The following is a 14,074-nucleotide window of genomic DNA, read 5'->3' as shown; positions in this document are numbered from 1 at the left end:
CTCAATCTTCTATTGCAAGGGCATGAAAACTTAGTTTGGCTTCTATCATCTTCACCACTAACCTAAGGCTTAACGTAGGAGTGAATCTTAAGTTATGCTAAGTTTTGGGATTTTGACTAATCTGATCGTCTTATTAATTTGACATAAACTATCGGGTCTCTAAGTAACATTCTCATTAATATGATATTTTATTTAACGAAATCATAAATTTTGTCGTGTGGTATATCCAACTCACTCGAGCAATCTTGTTAGAATCTCACTTAAGGTTGCATCACCTTGCTTGGGTGGCCTAATAAAAATTTTATCTTAATTCTAACATATAACGAAAATAAATACTAAAGTATTAAATGAGAATAAACTAACTTATCACGGAAAATTTTACTATGGTAATTGTGTAACTCAATTTCTCAATTTAATAACCTAGTTTGTGTTGATAATTTGGAGAAATATGTAAAAGAGAACAATAATTATTATTAAGATTTTAGATGGGGCCACATGTGAGAAAAATATGTAGTTGAATGTATATATAGTTCAAATTATGCAATTTCTTCTTATTAGTTGTTTGAGCTAGAATCAATTTTAGAGCCAATCAATTTTATGCGCTAAATTTGCATAACTAAATCGGAACATTCCTAACCCAAGCTGATTAAGTCAGTATTAAGATTGAAACACACCTAAGAAAACATATCTAGGGAGCCCTTTTTATAGTGGGTTTAGAGAGTTATTAATTTTGAGATCGTCAATAATTTTGAAGAATAGTTATGCATTATTTTCAGATCAAATCGAGATAGTAGTATCATTGTATGCTGAGATGTCCCTTGATTGGGGTATATCAAATTCAAGATGTGTCTTAATTAACTTAACTTAGTCTTAGTGCTATGGTGTCGATTGATAGTAGATAAGATTTTTTTAAAATAGTTGAGAAAACCTTAAAAAAATATTTGAGCAATTGAAAAAAATCCACTATTACATTACCATTGAAGAAAATCTACGATATCAAGAGCTTGCTAACTATCTAAATGAACTGTATAATTACATTTCATACATTTTATATTTTTTCTATGATTTTTATTTTTTTATCTTCTTTGTTTAATTCTTTATATTGACGTATAATTCATGTGATCTCAAACTAATCAACATGTCGACCATTTGTTGTTCATATGGTGTTACATTCCACGTAACCTCAACTATCGATGTGTCGGCCATATGCCTCAAGATGTCTAAGTAGGACATTAGCCCCCTTTCTCTCTCTCCTTCTTCTTTATTCTTCTCTTCTCTCACAGCCACAATCTTTTCTTCTCCTCTCTTCTCCTCCTCCCCTTTCTGCCTTCTCTTCCTGTCTTTCCTTATTCTATATTCTTCTCTTCTCCCCCACAGCCGCAGCCCACTTCTCTTCTCTTCTCCTCCTCCCTTTTCTCTCTTCTCTTCCTCTCATTCTTCTCTTCTCCTCCATAGCCACAGCCTTCTCTTCTTTTCTCTTCTCTTCCTCTCTTTCCTTCTTCTCTATTATCTTCCATAACCCCTTCTCTTCTCTTCTCCTCTTCCCCTTTCTCCCTCCGCTTCCTCTTCTTCTCTTCTCCTCCTCCACTTTCTCCTTTCTCATCCTCTCTTTCCTTCTCCACCACAGCCAAAGTGCCATTCTCTTCTCCTCCTCGCCTTTCTCCCTTCTCTTCCTCTCTTTCCTTCTCTATTCTTCTCTTCTCCCCGTAGCCGTTGCCTCCTTCTCTTCTATTCTCCTCCACTTTTTCCCTTCTCATCCACTTTTTCTTCTTATCTATTCTTCCCCTTTCCCCTATAGTTGCAATATTCTCTTCTCCTTCTCCCCTTTCTCCCTTCTCTTCCTCTCTTTCCTTCTTTAATCTTCTCTTCTCCTCCACAGCCGCAACCCCGTTCTCTTCTCTGCTCTTCTCTTCTCCTCCTCCCCTTTCTCCCTTCTCCTCTCTTTTCTTCTCTATTCTCCCATGCTTCCCCATAGCCGTGGCCTTCTCTTCTCTTCTCCTTCCTCTCCTTTCTTCCTTATCTTCTTTCTCTTTCATTCTTCCCTCTTCTAGCCTTCTCTCCCACAACAGTAGCCTCCTTTTCTTTTCTTCTTCTCCTTTCTCCCTTCTCTTCCACCGATGCAGCCTTCTTCCTTTCTCTCCTTCCTCTCTTCTCTTATTTTCTTTCCTTCTTCTCCTTTCTCCCTCCTCTTCTACCGATGCAGCCTCCCTTCTCTTCTCCTCCTCCCCTTTCCACAATCATAGCCTCTGTTTCTCTTTTCCTCCTCCCCTTTCAACCGTCGTAGCATCTTTCTTCTCTTCTTTTCCTCCCCGTTCCACTGTCATAGCCTCTCTTCTCTTCTCCTCTCCTTTCCACCATCGTAGCCTCTCCCTTCTCTTCTCCTCTCCTTTCCACCATTGTAGCCTCCTCTATTTTCCTCGTGTGGAAGGCAAAGGCTGTAAGAGGTGCGTGGGAGGTGAAACCCCTCCACCCCTCCCTTTTTTTTTTTATCATTTTATAATTTAATCTTTTTAATATCTATATTTATAAATAGATCTTCAAAAAGATAAAAATATTAAATGAAAAGTTTACTCCCATAAGCTTCACCTATCTAATCCGAAAAATAATTTAAATTGATATATCTTCGTGACATCAATCATATCATCACATTAAAAACTTAAGATATTATCTATCTCAAATCTTCCAACATAAATATTTCTATTCTATACTAAATATTAAGGTAACTTAACCTCGTATTGAAGCCCGCTAGTATACTCTCATTTGTTGTACTATACTTAATATAAATATTAATGTTTATGTATGTTTAACTAATATTTCATAAAATATTGAACATGGTATATTTTGAAAATCATGTATTTAAATCTTAAGAATTGAAAACCTAAATATATCATTTATCATATTTATGAAGCGTAAACATCATAAATCATATGAAATGAGGATAACATAAACATATTATTTATATTTATATTATCATACTAGTTGTAATTCAATGTGTGTGAGACTTAGATACTATACCAGGCAGTCGTGTGGGAACAAAAACAATAATCAACCTCCCTTGGAGAGTTGAGAAGTTACTCTTGCATCAACTAGTGGTCAAAAGTCAACATTACCCATTGAGATTCAACTTGGTAAGCATCATGTAGGGCCTCCACCCCCTCCCCCACTGTTGAGCCAACACTCAAGAGGTAGTAAAGCTTCTTCCTCCTCTAGATAAACAAAGATCGCTTGAGAAAGTGGGAGTCACGAGGGATATTATTGTTCACCAACGATGATCACGAATCAGCCTACCCCATCCTCCTTTCCATGCCCTGAAGGGTCGATCCTGATTAATACCTTTAATATCTACCCCATTGATTAACCGACCTTCTGCTACGAGATAGCAACCACCTAACCAAAATCGATTAGGCTACCAATTGAGCTTAGGAGTTTTAGACAGGCCATTAAATAGAATGAGGAGATCCTCCTCTCCGGAATAGCCAAGGGCTACTACATTAGGCCCACTAAGGACTTCATAACTAATGCCCAAAAGCACATTATTGTGGTGAATTCTGATCTCACCACTTAGTCAATTTTTTGACTTTTTGTTAGATATAACTTATTTCTTTTATGCTACAGAGCCATTACCTCATAATAATGGTGATTGATCAAGTCTAAGACTCCTTGACTGCCCAAACCTAAACCTTGTAGGAACAAGATGAGTTAGTAGGAAAGGCAACCATGAGAGACTATTTCTTTGACGAAGTGACTCAACTTCAAGACTAGAAGGAGTACATGGAGCAAGAGTTAGTGGCAGAGCAAAAGCAATTGGTTGATTTGAGGGCTCGACTTGAAATCATGTAGCAATCGACCGTTGAAGCCTAGGCTAACCGACATCATTTTAGTGATATGTCATTAATGGCCCAACCCAAGATCACTGACCTATACACCAAGAACACAAGTTTGTAGAAGGCAATGAAGGAGCTTATAAAATAACTTTAGATGGAAGAAGCTTAACAACCAAAGTGTAAGACTAGGCGGGTGGCGCAGTATAAGGCGTCATGAGGGTTAGAAGGGTTTAACCTATCTCTCCTTTAAGAATTGATGCTTTAGTTATAATCTTGCAATATCCTAAATATGCTTCGACCACTCCAATCTCATCTTCCCCAAAGGCCTAAATGACAAGTAGTTGATCGACGATAAAGTTAAGTTCATTGGAGCTAATGACATCGATGATCACAATGAGTCAACACCTCTTAAGGAAGAAAGTGAAGTTGAGTTCGGTAATAAGGTCGAAGGTGATCCGGTTAGAGAACTCGGGGAGCCTAAGGAGCAAATGCCCGAGGGCTATAGAGCCCTGCTATGCCACCTAAAGTTAAGCCTCCAACTGAAGCCCTTACCCCTATTGAGCCTAAGGCAAAAGTTGAGCCCGAGCACATGGCCAACTCTAAGTCACTTTTGATTCATCCTCTTACCCTCGTGCTTCTTTCTCCTGAGGCCATGGATGCCCAAATGTTAAATGTAGCATAAGGTCTGATGAGTGTACTACTATCAACTTTAGCTTAAGCATTTTAGCCAATGGTTTGGGCCAAGTGAAGTTGATAGGTCAATAGCTCATTAGACCTAGGTCGTGACATTTGATATCAGAGCCGACCTAATATTTGAGAATAATGAGGTGGCTCGAGTAGGAAAAGATCATCCGTAAATAGAGTTAGAGGACTCATCACAATCTGGAACTACCATTGGGTTATACTTCACATGCACTATGCTAATAAGGACGTCAAGCCCTTAAGTGGAAAAAATTATAATACCCCAATTAGTCTCACAACGGAAGTGGGAAAGATTAAGATTGATTTATAAGGGTCTAAAGTGTATTATTATTAATTTTAGCTTTAATATTTTGATCAATGATTTAAGCCAAATGAAGTTGATAAGCTAGTTAGTCCATCAAACTTGGATCATGACAATAGTGACGAAATCCCTAGTGAGGGTGGTAAGGTGGAGGAGACTGGTTTGTAGATCTTTTGTGATCAAGTTAATCTTCTAAAAGGTGCCATAGTATATGATATTGACAAAACTTCTTGTGTCAATTTGGATCTTTTTTACTAATGTATTGATGATCTTAAGGGAGAAGACATATGCGTTGTTATGTTCAATATTCAAGTGTCTTACTAATGTATTGGCTTGAGGCTCCCATATATAGGTTTTGTGGGTAGAAGTTCTAGTTCCTCCTAACATTGGTCCCCCAACTATCACATCAACATGTCACTCTGGATCCCCGAGGTCTTAGGGATGCTTCTCAAACATTATTGAGATAGTGATATAGGTGCCCTCTCTAAAAGAGCTCTTCAATCTATTACTTTATATTATACTAGTCCTCCATATCATGTCCATGGTACCGATAGAACTTTGATTGATTTCTTTTGGTTGGTGGGGCTCACAAAGGACAAGGTGTGTAAAGGAGGTCCTTCTCCCTTATCTGCATGAAAACTTTAGTGTGGAAGATATTTAATGATTGTAAACCCTTAACAAGGGAGGATCTAATCTCCCCTCGATCTTTCATCTCATGCTTGCTGGCTCACAAAGGACAAGGTGTGTAAAGGAGGAATCTCCCCTCGATCTTTCATCTCATGCTTGCTGGCTCACAAAGGACAAGGTGTGTAAAGGAGGTCCTTCTCCCTTATCTGCATAAAAACTTTAGTGTGGAAGATATTTAATGATTGTAAACCCTTAACAAGGGAAGATCCAATCTCCCCTCGATCTTTGATCTCATGCTTGTTGTCACGACCCGGGTCTGATGAGCTAACTGACCAATAACTCCATTCATATCCCAAATCGAACCCTAGCATAGTGCATGTGACTCCATCCACGGGTAGCCCTTTCCTACTGGGTCTGATGAGCTAACTGGCCAATAACTCCATTCTGATGAGCTAAACCCTTTAGTGTGGAAGATATTTAATGATTGTAAACCCTTAACAAGGGAAGATCCAATCTCCCCTCGATCTTTGATCTCATGCTTGTTGTCACGACCGATGAGCTAACTGACCAATAACTCCATTCATATCCCAAATCGAACCCTAGCATAGTGCATGTGACTCCATCCACGGGTAGCCCTTTCCTACTCGAGCCTTCTCACCCTGCCCAAATGCTAGGTCGGCTCTAATACCAAATATCACGACCCGGGTTTGATGAGCTAACTGGCCAATAACTCCATTTTGGTCCTCCATTCTGATTTCTTTTGGTTGGTGGGGCTCACAAAGGACAAGGTGTGTAAAGGAGGTCCTTCTCCCTTATCTGCATGAAAACTTTAGTGTGGAAGATATTTAATGATTGTAAACCCTTAACAAGGGAGGATCTAATCTCCCCTCGATCTTTCATCTCATGCTTGCTGGCTCACAAAGGACAAGGTGTGTAAAGGAGGAATCTCCCCTCGATCTTTCATCTCATGCTTGCTGGCTCACAAAGGACAAGGTGTGTAAAGGAGGTCCTTCTCCCTTATCTGCATAAAAACTTTAGTGTGGAAGATATTTAATGATTGTAAACCCTTAACAAGGGAAGATCCAATCTCCCCTCGATCTTTGATCTCATGCTTGTTGTCACGACCCGGGTCTGATGAGCTAACTGACCAATAACTCCATTCATATCCCAAATCGAACCCTAGCATAGTGCATGTGACTCCATCCACGGGTAGCCCTTTCCTACTGGGTCTGATGAGCTAACTGGCCAATAACTCCATTCTGATGAGCTAAACCCTTTAGTGTGGAAGATATTTAATGATTGTAAACCCTTAACAAGGGAAGATCCAATCTCCCCTCGATCTTTGATCTCATGCTTGTTGTCACGACCCGGGTATGATGAGCTAACTGACCAATAACTCCATTCATATCCCAAATCGAACCCTAGCATAGTGCATGTGACTCCATCCCTTTCCTACTGGGTCTGATGAGCTAACTGGCCAATAACTCCATTCTGATGAGCTAAACCCTTTAGTGTGGAAGATATTTAATGATTGTAAACCCTTAACAAGGGAAGATCCAATCTCCCCTCGATCTTTGATCTCATGCTTGTTGTCACGACCCGGGTATGATGAGCTAACTGACCAATAACTCCATTCATATCCCAAATCGAACCCTAGCATAGTGCATGTGACTCCATCCACGGGTAGCCCTTTCCTACTCGAGCCTTCTCACCCTGCCCAAATGCTAGGTCGGCTCTAATACCAAATATCACGACCCGGGTTTGATGAGCTAACTGGCCAATAACTCCATTTTGGTCCTCAACGACGGACCAAAATGCTTAAGCGGGAGGTAACGTAGTACACTCATCAGACTCTTATAAGCTAATCATACACATTCCTCATTTCCGATGTGGGACTAATGGGATGTTACACTTGCTCTAGTGAGTTGAATTGTGGAGCTCTTTCCTCCTTTCATGATTTTTGGGTTTTGAGCTCCTTTTCCTTGACAAGCTAGATTCGTGATTAGTTTCTTGCAATAGCTTTGAGAATATAGTTAGAAGTCAAGTGATAACTGAATAGAAAAACTTAGACCACCGAAGACCATCGATATATTTATTAATATGGACATATAGGCTCAGATTTACCACTAATCTCACTTTGTCATTGAACTATTTCATATAGCCGGTCATTGATTCCTTGTCTTGCTAGCGCACTACTAAGAGAGAAGTTATAGGCTTCCTTGACAGTTTATAACTAATGAAGCTTAGCTCAAATTGCTTGGTAAGTTATCAGAAAGAGGAAATTGACTCTGGGGATAATTTGAAGAATCACTCTCTCATCAAACCCCCAAAGTCATCGAGAAGGTACAACACATGAGAGAGTCTACCATTCCAAACAATGTTATTTGAGAGGTGAATGCAGTCACTAAGTTTTATGGAATTAGAATTTTCTTCGTATAACTCCAATGTTGGCATTTTGACTTCCCTGCTTGATTTTATTCTTTATGTTTTCCAACTATTAGTCCATTTCATAAAGTTAGACATAAACGTCTGGTGGGAGTTTGACAGATTGAGTGATCGACTCCCTTTGTCCCTCACATTCCTCAGAAAGGTTTTGGGAGCTGGTGGAGGCACTAGAGTAGGAAAAAGAAGAGTTAGTGGTGGTGAAATCAGAATAGTGGTGTTATGGTGCATTGTATCTCGGACGTGCCTTGATTGGCCTAACTTAGCATGGGTGCTGAGGTGTCGGCAATGTGTTGTCATGTAACCGCGGGCTATTCGTGTCGCCCATGTGGTGTTGTACTCACTATCAATCACAAGGTGTCAATCATGTGTCATCCACGTAACCACTCGATCATATGTTGTCCACATGGTCCAGAGGTATCGGTTGAGTCATTATCCACCTATCACTTTCCTTTTATTCTTATAATCATGACTATTGATGTGTCGACTATTTGTTGTCCAAGTGGCCCAGAGGTATCGGTCGGGTCATTATCCACCTATCACTTTCCTTTTATTCTCATAACCTATTTATTTTATTTTTATTTTGATATGTCTTAATAATATGATTATTATATGTTAATTAATTATTTATAGAAATATAAAAATACAAGAACCAATGTCAAGAGATGCCAGACTTTTTGTCAAAACACTAAAGCTTTATATTTTTCTTTTCGTATTCAATTTTTTTATTCTATTTGAAAAACACATTAATTTTTAGACGTTCAAATATGATCGTATTCACATATTGCACATTAGTAGCTGCAAATGATTGTATAGAGAAAGTAAATTGAGATCAAACAATAAAATGCTTTTGTCTGATTAGAAGTTGGAGCAACTCGATTCCTAGAACAGCTCTCCCACGCGGAGATTGTGCAATACCTACCAACAAAAGACGAAGTGACGAATGTATCTCGTGCAAATGTTATATAGTATGGTGTTTGTATCTGCGACTCTTCGGTACCGAAGACCATGATTCATTTTCTGAAGACCGATCCTCTCTCATCAAAAGGCAATTATATTCGGTGAGATATATCTAGAAGGCAAGTTCTAAAAGAAGAGTTGGTCGACTATGTAAATGCTATACCCTCCTTGACTTTGACAGAGAGTTTTACGTAATCACCACTTCCAAATTGGACCAAGAAAAATACATGCATCCACTGTAGATCAAAAAATGCATTGAAGAGACAGGTTCAAAGAACCAAAATTTAGCATGCCACTCTTGTATGGCATACGTTGAGTAATGAACCCACTGAATCTACTATTAAAACATTACGATTATAGTAATTTTACTGTGTTTTCCATTGCAAATCTATAAATGTGATCACCTGATTTCCAAGAATGCGCCATTGTTTCCCCCCCTCTTTGGCTGTGTTCTGTGTTTCCTCTCTCTCTCTCTTTATATAGAACAAGGTGCAGGAGAAACTCGTTGGAAACCTCGACTCGATCGTGATGGCAGCAAATAGGGTTATGTTTTCCTGTGTGTTCTCGATGTTGGTGGCACTGATGGCGGCGGCGACGATGCCATCTGCCGTTGCAGACGGAGAACCACCCCCGAACTACGCAGATGCTCTGAGCAAGTGCTTGCTGTTCTATGATGGTCAGAGATCCGGAAAGCTTCCACCCACGCAAAGGCTCACCTGGAGGAAGGATTCGGCCTTGAAAGATGGTCAAGATGCCGGTGTATGGATTCTCTCAGTCCTCTTGTTGCTCGTCTTTTGTTCCTAGCTAGTTTCGATGACCAAGTAGTGTTGAGATTAAATAGTGTTTGATTGGTGCATGGCCATATTTATCTGAGCCGATGGCCTAAGACAAGGTGGCCATTGCTGCCACTCCACTCTATGACAGCAAGCAACCATCAGAACGAGTTGCAGCCTTGCATAACACCACCAAATTTCTCGTGTTTGTTTCCTTCTCTTAGACTCCTCCTCCTTCGCAACGTAAAGAATGAATTTGCCTTGAAGACAGGTTGATCTGGTGGGCGGGTACTATGACGCTGGCGACAATGTGAAGTTTGGCTTCCCCATGGCCTACACCGGCACCGTGTTGGCGTGGAGCATCATCGAATTCTCGGAGGAGTTGGGTCCAGAGCTGGCACACGCTCATGAGGCCTTGCGATGGCTTACGGACTACTTGCTGAAAGCCACCGCCCAACCCAACAGGATCTTCGTCCAAGTCGGCGACCCCTACAGCGATCACAACTGCTGGGAGAGGCCCGAAGACATGGACACTCTTCGGACAACCTACCAAGTGAACGACACCCACCCCGGCTCGGAGGTCGCCGGCGAGACCGCCGCTGCACTGGCGGCTGCTTCCATAGCTTTCAGATCATCCGATCCTGCCTATGCCGACGAGCTGCTGTCAAGAGCAAAGACGGTGACACATCAATCTTGGTTTCAGAGCCGACACTGAAACAGGTGGATGGATGTTTAACTGCAGCTTTATATGATTGTTCTCGGTGCAGGTCTACAATTTCGGTCACACATACCAGGGTTCGTACGGCACCAGTCTTGGCAAATGGGTGTGCCCGTTCTACTGTGATTACAGCGGCTATCAGGTTCGCTATCTCCAAAATACTTGGTGGTAAATGCAGTAGGGTTTGGAGATCTGATACTGTCAACTCTACTACTGGGTTCTCAGGATGAACTGTTATGGGGAGCAGCATGGCTAAACAGAGCTACCAATAGCTCACAGTACGAGAACCATATCATCCATGGCATTCAGCAGGTGCAGATGAAGACGCAGCTTAATGAAACTGCCCGCGAGTGGTTCTTCGGATGGGATAATAAGGAAGCCGGAATCTACATCCTCCTACAGACGCAAAAGGTTTTCACAGTCTTTGAATCATTGCGTGTTTGGCATTTAGGAACCCAAGCATTCATTAAAAACAAAGAGAATATAATGCATGATCATGAAAGTCGAGAAACAATATCATCTGAAAACCCTTAAGAAGCTTTTGACAATTGTTTACTCTATTTGAGGTAACTGCAAGCATGAAAAATGGTCATAAACACTGATTAAGAAGGATAAGAGTTCAACTTGCAACTAATGCCTATTCATAATCACAAATAATGTGACATGGCTAACTATTTAGTTAGTTTACAGACCCATTGTAATGACTTGGACAATGGATCCAAGTGATGGGGTGATAGGAAAATAGCATGCACCCAAAAACAATTATGTAGATAAGATGAAATGGTTAAATTAGTGGTGAAGATGGATAATAATAAAACAAAGGATTAATTTTCTTGTTGGGACATTACGGTGAGTAAAATAGACTGATCGATTCTTTTGTTGCAGAATGATAGTGAGAACAATAGACTGGCGCAGGCGTTTGCATGTTCACTGCTGCCACAATCTAAATTCAAGTCTGTCAAATACACTCCAGGTTTGCACATCTCCTCTGGACAAAACGTTCATGATTTCATTGATTCATTAGCACCGAGAACGACCAGTTCAAATGATAAACATCCAAAATGCGAGTTCTTTTTGTTTGTCTATAACAAGATGAATCTTAACTTATAGAAAATTACTGATTTTATATTTGAAGAAGGAAATTAGATGATCTAAGACAAATAAATAAGCTAATATTTATAACAGGAGACCTCTGATTGATGTTTAAAGGAATACACGTACATAGGTAGTACTATAGCACGCTTGGTGTTTAGTGTATAGTAAGCAACACATGCAAGTATCATCGTGGCAGGCGGTCTCCTGTACAATACGCCAGGATGCAACATGCAAGACGTGACAGGTTTCTCTTTCCTTCTCCTCGTTTACGCTCGGCATCTCATCAATGTCGGGGAAACTATCACCTGTGACAACTCTCAGGTTCCCCCCTCAGCACTTATCGACGTCGCCAGAAGTCAGGTACCCAGTCATTCATGCTCTCTCTCTCTCTCTCTCTCTCTCTCTCTCTCTCTCTCTCTCTCTAGATATATAAAATAATAATAATAATAATAATAATCAAACTATCCATATGCTAAATTTCATCCTATTTATTCGTGAATAATTTATTATGTTGGTGCAGATGAAGTACCTCCTCGGACATAACCCAAATAAGATGTCGTACATGGTGGGGTACGGCACAAAGTTTCCTCAGATGATACACCACAGAGGATCTACGCTTCCGTCGATGGATGAGCACCCACAGCGCATGTATTGCAGGGACGGGGAGCCCTACTTCAATACCACAGCCCCCAACCTCAACTTGCTTATCGGAGCCGTCGTAGGAGGACCAAATGATGGAACCGATAACTTCCTGGACTCGAGATATTCTCCGAACCAAACCGAACCCACCACTTACGTCAATGCACCCTTGGTGGGTCTCTTGGCTTACTTCAACAAAAATGGATGATTCCTTCCTATGTAGACTTTATGTTCCAAGATAAACAATAATGTAATCCTCTTTCAATAATAAGCTGTCAATGTTAAATCCAATCAGAACATTTGTGTTGCGTTCAAATATCCCATTCAACGCTGTTGCTTGTTGAAAGAGTTACTGTGTCGCAGTGCATGCAACTGAAGCATGCATGCAAACACACGTATCTTGAACTCAGGATCGATATATTGCAAGTATATTAACAAGCTCAATAAGGTGTGACAAAATGGACAGCTAAAGAATGAGTGGAGTTGGGAAAACTGTAGTGAGGTGTGATAACACGTATCTTCAAGGATCTTCGTGCGCTCTCTCAATTGATTATAGACTACTTGATGTGTTTATATGTTTATAAGCATAAAAATTATAATTATATTACTATTATATGAAAACATTTAATATTAGAATCAAAATCATATAACGATAAATTAAGATCAATATTACATATTGTTAGGAGAATTTGTTGTCAACGTCTGAGTCGACCTAACGTTGTTTGAGCCTCAGAGCCTAGGAGCATTTGACATGACTCCAAGGTGGTTTTTGAGATGACTCCGAAGTAGTTCTTGAGTAGCTCCGAGGTGGGAAGCCAAGTTTCCGGAGCACTTCCTGCACTAAGACTGATATTGAGAGATACTTCCCAACCTAGTCCCTCTAACGTTCAAGTTAGTCCGAGATCCTTTTGGGATATCCATCCTTTTTTTTTTTGAAAAGAGAGCCCTTTGGTATGACGCTAGGCTTAGCTTTTATACTTGGATAAGGGAGGAGACAAGCCAGCAATTGCCCCAACTTTCTCCTTTCGCGTTTTGCCCATATGGGTGACAAAGATGAGCTAAGCCTAAACGGCTACCCAAATGACCTCTCTTGGATTGTTGTCCACGAGGACAAGTATGTGGAAGATGACGAGGACCCTTTCCATTCCTTCCATGCCAATCTCCATGTGGCGGCAGATGTTGGATGGTGATTGGCCACCGAGATATTCCCTATTATTTGTGTCCCCTCTCCCCAAAAGGCATGCTTCGAGGCTCATATCAAAGGGGTGCAGATCGCGACGCTCAATTCTCCTTATTAGCCTGTAATCAAATTGTTCCTCTATAGCGCAAAAGAGACACTCATTGGGTTTTCCAACTCACATGTCTTAGGCATGTTCGGTCTTATGTCTCCGTAATAGCAAATTTATCTTGGTGTGGGTGGGATTTCTCGACTCATATGCCTCGGACACATTGAGCCATACATCTCCGTCATAGCAAATTTATCTTGATGGCCTCGGACACGTTTGGCCCTGCACCTCCGTTGTAGTAGATTTATCTTGATGCAAGTTAGTTTTCCGACTCACACGCCTCAGGCACGTTTGGCCCTGCACCTCCATTATAGCGGAGTTATCTTGGTGCAGGTTGGGTTTCTAGACTCATACGCCATGGGCACACTGCACCTCTATTATAGCATATTTATCTTGGCATTGGTCAAATTTCTTGACTCACATGACTTATGCACATTTGGCCCTATGTCTTTGCTGTAGTAGATTTATCTTGGTACAGGTCGAGTTTCCTAACTCAGACTCCTTGAGCACATTTGGGCCTACGCCTTCGCCATAATGGATTTATCTTGATGTGCATCAAGTTTCCTAACTCACACATTGGGCACGTTTGGCTCGACGCTTCTACCGTAGCGAATTTATCTTAGTGCAAGTTGGGTTTCTCGACTCACATACTCGGACATGTTTGGCCTTGCACCTCCACTATAGTGGATTTATCTTGATGATGGTCG

General features: G+C 40.8%; 1 protein-coding gene across 1 annotated transcript; it reads left to right on the top strand.

The window, feature by feature from the left end:
• The first annotated feature begins 1,348 nt into the window (after positions 1-1,348).
• Positions 1,349-12,289, top strand: LOC135596380 (endoglucanase 8-like). Its single transcript, XM_065088438.1, has 8 exons — positions 1,349-1,376; positions 9,473-9,615; positions 9,901-10,308; positions 10,397-10,489; positions 10,573-10,758; positions 11,233-11,320; positions 11,639-11,802; positions 11,963-12,289. Exons 3-8 carry the CDS (start codon positions 9,958-9,960, stop codon positions 12,287-12,289), a joined length of 1,209 nt encoding a protein of 402 aa, XP_064944510.1. The 5' UTR covers positions 1,349-1,376; positions 9,473-9,615; positions 9,901-9,957.
• Positions 12,290-14,074: the final 1,785 nt, after the last annotated feature.

This window comes from Musa acuminata, chromosome BXJ1-11 (genome assembly GCF_036884655.1).
Source record: "Musa acuminata AAA Group cultivar baxijiao chromosome BXJ1-11, Cavendish_Baxijiao_AAA, whole genome shotgun sequence".
Lineage (NCBI taxonomy): Eukaryota > Viridiplantae > Streptophyta > Magnoliopsida > Zingiberales > Musaceae > Musa > Musa acuminata.
Note: the sequence above shows the minus strand (reverse complement) of the source record. Positions and strands in the feature narration are given on the sequence as shown.